At 34.1% G+C, this 6,798-nt stretch overlaps 1 protein-coding gene across 2 annotated transcripts; it reads right to left on the minus strand.

The window, feature by feature from the left end:
• Positions 1 to 5,946, minus strand: KRT24 (keratin 24). Of its 2 annotated transcripts, XM_034756136.1 has the most exons (9): positions 5,399 to 5,946; positions 4,792 to 4,874; positions 4,234 to 4,390; positions 3,851 to 4,012; positions 3,626 to 3,751; positions 2,170 to 2,384; positions 1,070 to 1,122; positions 725 to 764; positions 1 to 220 (listed from the first exon to the last, which is right to left on the minus strand). In XM_034756136.1, exons 1-9 carry the CDS (start codon positions 5,921 to 5,923, stop codon positions 88 to 90), a joined length of 1,494 nt encoding a protein of 497 aa, XP_034612027.1. In that variant the 5' UTR covers positions 5,924 to 5,946; the 3' UTR covers positions 1 to 87. The 2 variants fall into 2 exon arrangements, with proteins under 2 accessions (XP_034612027.1, XP_034612028.1); XM_034756137.1 differs by lacking the exon at positions 725 to 764 and having other exon boundaries at positions 1 to 191.
• Between the last annotated feature and the right edge of the window lie 852 nt (positions 5,947 to 6,798).

Genomic DNA, 6,798 nt, shown 5'->3' on the forward strand with positions numbered 1-6,798 from the left:
ATTCTACATTTGTCCAGAACACTTCTTTGTTTTTGGATCTGTCTATAGGTACATATAAGAGGATCCTCTGTTCCATTTTCATGTTGCTTATTTAGTTGGCCTTTCTTCAACTGACTGGACTTTTGATGAGATTATTTTGCCATCCACCAGCTCTTCAACAATTGTCTTGACCACTCTAGTTTTAGATGGTTCTAAAGATAAAATATTAATAGTATTATCCATTCAAGATATTAAAATAAAGAATCAAATAAAGTAAAAAGTTATGGTCCAGTTAAATAAACATAGGACAGTATGCCTTATGACAGTATAAACTTTCATGGCAAAAATTATATATATATAAGATCGTTGTCAATTTGCTGAAATGCATAGTGCAGCAGAACGTTACCTCAAACATGAAAAAGAGGTTGAAATCGTAACTTTGATAGATAGTGATGTAAATTAAAATTTTTGAGGCTTTTTTTCTTTATAATGAATTACTAATTTTATTTCACCATTTCAGGCTCAATCCTCTGGGTTGCTTTATGTCTCCTCTGACCTCAGTGGGAGTTGAAGGTTCCTAGCACTTCACAGGAAGTGCTTAGCACTTTGTAGGATTAAAGCCTTATATAGTATAAAGAATTGGGGCCTGATTCAGTGCCCAGTGAGGACAATGGGAAACTTTCCATTGACTTCAGTGGGGATTGGATCAGGTCTTCAATAAGTAATTACTTAAACAAATATTTTGTTACCAAGATCTGAAGAGTTCTTTACTGGCAGAGGTAATGCTGTTTGATTTTAAAAAGTGCAGTCCTACATCCTTGTAGTTCAAAGACACACTTGAAAATAAAAACAGTAACTTATTTTAAGTATCAGGGGGTAGCCGTGTTAGTCTGTATCTACAAAAACAACAAAGAGTCTGGTGGCACCTTAAAGACTAACAGATTTATTTGGGCATAAGCTTTCGTGAGTAAAAACCTCACTTCTTCGGATGCAACTTTTTTTTTTTTTACTCACGAAAGCTTATGCCCAAATAAATCTGTTAGTCTTTAAGGTGCCACCAGACTCTTTGTTGTTAACTTATTTTAATTACCTTTGATTTGAACTCTTGATTCTTGATATTCATAACCACCAGATCTAAAGCCGCTGTTAAAAATAATAAATAATCATTAGTTATCTTACAGTACTGTTGGAATTCTAAGAAAATATAATTATTTTGAGAGTCGATGAGAATACTGGATTTAAAAGCAAGTTTATTGCTATCTTTCCAGAAACAGCAAGGCAGGCAATCAGTTTTGTAAGTGATTGGAACTGCTATGTACCATATACATCTGAATGCATTTTTTTGATGCCAAACAAAAAGGTGAATAATTGATTCCACCAAAATGCTTTACAGGATAAAGATTAAATAAAATCGTTTATCAAATACAGATGTAAGATCAAACTGCTCTTTTATCCTTGATCGATCAAATGAAAATTTTTCTGTGGTGGATATTCTGTTAACTGGAGTCATTTTCAGGTATTTGCAGCTGCACATAATGTACAGTTCTATAATATTTGCAGCTGCTGAGACAGAACAGAGAACTGATACAGCAATTTATTTTCAGTACACTTAGGTCTGTTTCAGTGAGCATTGCAAGGCTCTGACTGACTTCAAAGTGTGTTGAATTAGGTCCTTGCATCCCACAACAGAGCCTTACAAATATTTTTATTTCTGAAGAACATTTAATGAAATGTGCTACTAAGAAAGAAATATCCTTCTTAGTAAATATTATTTAGACAAAATACATACAGAGTCCAAAACTTTTAATCTCTCAATGACTTCAAATCACATTGAAGAGCACCCTGACTCATCACATTGCAGGTCAGATTTATAGTGTAATTGAGAATAAAAAATCCTCCTCTTGAAAAAGAGGAGGCTTTCTATGGGTCCTGTTTGAAATGTGGGCTCAGTCCTGCATGGTGTTCAGCTCTCATGCAAGGTTATGAAGGCCCTCAGCTTCCACTGAAGTCAGTGGAATTACAGGTAGTTAAGCACTTAACTGGAATGATCTGCACCTTACAGGATTTATCCCTATACGCACAGAACATGGAATAAACTATATTGATGTTTATTTCTTATGTCTAGTGTTCTGTTTTTCAAAATAAATTCATCTAACTGAAATAAGTTTTTTCTTCAGGCTGTTTGCTTACCCTCCTCCATTGAGCAGTCGCCTATAGGTCTCAATCTCCATCTCTAGACGTGTCTTGATGCCCAGGAGCTGTTCATATTCTGCATTCTGGCATTCCATTTCAGATCTGATCTGCTTTAATTGTTCCTCCAGATTGCTAATCTGAAGCTGTATTTGTGAAAGCTGACAACTGTAGTTTCCTTCAATTTCTGCCAAGGTGCCTTCAAGGGAGCATTTCTGTCAGTGCATAACAATGGCATGTTACTGATTAAGCTGAAATGCTTGATTACAGACAAGGAAAAAGTTCTTTAACAGTGAAAATAATTTATACCAGACAAGTAGAAAAAATTATTTTCCGAGTCATAACACTTACATCGAACGAACATTACATTTTTTTCTCTATCAGTTTTCAATACCACTAGTTTTTATGTTGAAAATTATTCTCTGGAATAATTTTTCCTTTCTCTTCTCTCTTTCTCACTATAGTTTTCTAGTTTTATATTACTAGTTTTATAGTGTTTTATTGCTATATACACCACTTCTTCTGTAACACTTTTCTCAAACAATGCAAAGTAAAATCTATTAAATTAATTGGATATGCATGTAAAACAATTGTACTTGTATGTTAAACTTATGAAAACAAATGAAAGGTCAAAGTGGGAATATAAGAATTTAATTTGTTTGGTGCATGATTATTTGCTATAGAGGTGTTTGAAAGGAATTCATATTTGTTCTTATTGGCGAGATGTTGGAGATAAGTAGTTTGGCTATTGGCTGCTCTTCTGAAGAAATCCATAAGAGCCTTTCGATGTAGTCTTTTCACAGATCAGAATGAATGAAAAATATAGTCACTGATAGAACATGATAAAACAACTTGATGCCAAAATGCTGGATGGCATTAATTTTAATACCCTGTTGTTTTTTATTTACATTAATGGTTTATCATATGTAAATATTAAAATACTGAATAGGCCACCAGGGGATTATTGAATATTCAGCATTCCCCAAACACATATTCAGTCATTTTACAGTTACTTAAAAGGCAGTGGGCCATATTCCATACTGGATTCTTGCCAAAAAAAAAGTTCCATTGAAAGTGGATAAACTGGCATGTGTGTAATGAAGGTGGAATATTGCTGGAATGCCTCTTTCGAAGCCATGTCTATTACAAAACTTTATAAAGTGTTTTTGAGACTGTTCAAAACAAATCTGTTTATTTTGATTATTCTTTCTAACTAGTCAAACTCACCATTCTTCATTCTCTATAGTATTTAATTTAGAATTACAGTTGTTTCTTTGGGCTTAGACTAAGGAGAGCTATCAAAACACATGTCTATATTAGAAACAATTATATAGTAAATGCAAATATGCCCTTACATAATGCTGAACTAGTGGATAAAGCTATTATGCATACTGTAAATGTTTTTAATAAGAATTTTGAATTATAAAGGCTACCTTAAGTGGCAGCTATTACAGACCTTGGCCAGAAGGGATTGTAGCTCAATGTCCAGAGTTTGGAGAGTACGTTTGATCTCAGTTATTTCATGCCTGGCTGAGTCTGCTGCACCAGCATCATCAGAGATTTGTTGCTGCAGCTGTTGACTCTGGGGAAAAGTCATAATACAATATAGTGAATAAAGTGTGATAAAACAAATCTTTGGATTTGAATATGCTTTCAGATAATTTATCAATCATATTTTTACCATTTTATTAAATTGTTCTTCGGCCTCCTTACGATTTTGCTCAGCAAGGTATTCATACTGAGCTCTCATTTCATTAAGAAGCTTTGTTAGATCAACTCCTGGAGTAGCATTAATTTCTACATTCACTTCACCCGTAGAGCCATGCTGGAAGCTTTTCATTTCCTGGTTAAATGAAGGACAAGGAGATTTAAAATTTTAAATATATTGCAATTGCAGAAGCAGGGAAAAATTAAATAACTGAAATCACTAAGTGTCAAAATCTGAATGTTTTGAAATAGTAAATTGCCCATAAATCATTTCACTTTTAAATGGAAAGACTCTCATTGACTTCAGTGGGAGTTGGACTGGGACCTATATTTGCAAAAGGAAGGCAAAGATCTTACTCCCTCATGGTTCTTCTTAAGATACACTAGCTCCTCAGTCAGGCTTTCAAGCTGTGCTTCCAGGTTGGATCTTGTCATAGTCAGGTCATCTAGGACTCTGCGCAGACCATTAATGTCAGCTTCAATACTTTGGTGAAGGAACAGCTCATTTTCATACCTTTAAAGTGTTAGGAGAATTTTGAGAATATAATCAGATCAGAAAGAAAGAAAAATTAATTTTTCCTTGCAAGAAAAATATTTGTTATTAATAAAACAGAATGTCATTAGAGAAGATGCGAGAATAATGCATTTTTATTATCTGTTTATTTTATATTCTTTTTTTTGTGATTTGGCAAACGTTTTAATAGTTCTTAAAATTAAAAATATAGCTCTATTACATATTATAGTTATAAAATTGATTTTAATATTGTTAATATTTTTGGAATAGTACTTCATATTTCTTTTAATACGTTTGTAAGCAGAAAACAATGGTGAGTTCTGCTTTAAAAACAAATGTCGTGAGGTAGCCCAAGTTGTTACTACCCCATCATTACTAACTGTGGTTTTCACGGAACTCACTTAAGTCTGAAGTCATCAACAGCAAGCTTTGCGTTGTCAATCTGCAAGACTAATTTGGCATTGTCAATAGTTGCAGAGATGATCTGGATAAATAGAAATATAGATAAGGAAAGAGGCAATATTTGTCTGACTACTATGAAAATATCCTTTGCATTTAATTTTGAGGCAGCACTGGGCAAATTTAGAGGCTAAAATGAAAAATGCAGATTTTAAAAATAATTTGTTTATATATGGTTTAAACATAGAGGGAGATATGATTTCTTTCCCTTTTTTAAAAATTAAGTATTTCCTTTCCAGGTTAACAAATTAATTTTCATACATAAACAGTAAAAATACTGAACATGCTTAATAGTAAAATAGATACTTTTATAGTAATATTAAATTAACAAGAATGTGTGTGAAAAATCCATTGGTAGAAATATTACATCTTAAAGTCAACTACTTTAAGTATTCTTAATGTCAACAGAAAATGATAAATGTCTGAAATTACTCTGAGCAGAATTTCTCATTTGGTAATAACTCATGCACTGCTCGTGAGTTATAGTTTAACACACAATATGGTTACAAGCTGCATACCATTGTAAAGTGCTGAAAAATTATTTATTACCTGATTCTTAAGATCTTCAATTATCTGGTAATATTTGCTGTAGTCATAGCGTAATCCAGCAGCAGCAGGATCATGTTTCTCATACCACTGCCGGATTTTATGTTCAAGATCAGCATTTGCCTCCTCCAGAGCACGCACCTTATCCAGGTATTTAGCTAGGCGGTCATTAAGGTTCTGCATGGTTCCCTTTTCGCCACCAGACAGAAGGCTGCCATCAGCTCCACCAAAGCCCCCACTAAAGCCTCCACCATAGCCACTACCCAAGCCCCCAAATGAGCTACGGCAGTAGCCATCTCCATAGCCTCCTCCAACTGATACATTACCAAAACCACCACTAAAGCCCCCACCAAAGCTACCACCTGCTCCCCCTCCTAATCCACTCCCTAATCCGACACCGGATCCCCCAGCCAAACCACATACACTCCCACTACCAAAGCTTCCTCCTATGCGGGATACTCTGACTGATCCACCACCTCCACCAAACGAGGAAACCTTCCTGGATCCACTAGCAATACAAAGAGACATAGTGGTTTAGTGGTGGTATTAGTTGTTAAAGTGTAACAAAGGCATCAAAGTAGAGTGAGAGAATGTCTTGGGAAGGCAGTTCCTTTACCTTTTTATACAAAATTATTAGGGTGTATCTTTCTGGATTCCTCCTACCTATGGCAAAATATTTTTGTTTTGCCAACTCAGCATAGTGTTAGCCAGGATTGGATGATTTCTCCTAATTAGCATTTAAGTCAATGGTGACCATTCATGTAAAGAGGTTAGTGCCCTGAAGATGTTTGTTATATCAGGAATAGAGAAGGGTGGAACAAAGCTAAAGAATCATTATTACATTTTAATCAGAGATGAGTAATTCCTTTTCTTCTTCCAGTCCTCAGGCATAACTCTCATAATTCCCGAAGAAGATAGAGCAAAATTTCAAGTGACATATGTTTATCATTCTTACCACCAAACTTATAATTTCTGTCTTTGATAATTAATTAATAGGGCTGACAAGCGATTAAAAAAAAATAATCGCGATTAATTGCACAATAAAAAATTAATTGCATGATTAATCGCACTGTTAATAATAGAATACTATTTAAATATTTTTGGATGTTTTCTACATTTTCAAATATATTGATTTCAATTACAGCACATAATACAAAGTGTACAGTGCTCACTTTATATTTATTTTTGATTACAAGTACTTGCACTGTAAAAAAAACAAAAGAAATAGTATTTTTCAGTTCACCTAATACAAGTACTGTCGTGCAATCTCTTTATCATGAAAGTTGAACTTACACATGTAGAATTATGTACAAAAAATAACTGCATTAAAAAAATAAAACAATGTAAGGCTTCAGAGCCTGCAAGTCCACTCAGTCCTACTTCTTGTTCAGCCAATCGCTCAG

Source organism: Trachemys scripta, chromosome 23 (assembly GCF_013100865.1).
Source record: "Trachemys scripta elegans isolate TJP31775 chromosome 23, CAS_Tse_1.0, whole genome shotgun sequence".
Taxonomy (NCBI): domain Eukaryota; kingdom Metazoa; phylum Chordata; order Testudines; family Emydidae; genus Trachemys; species Trachemys scripta.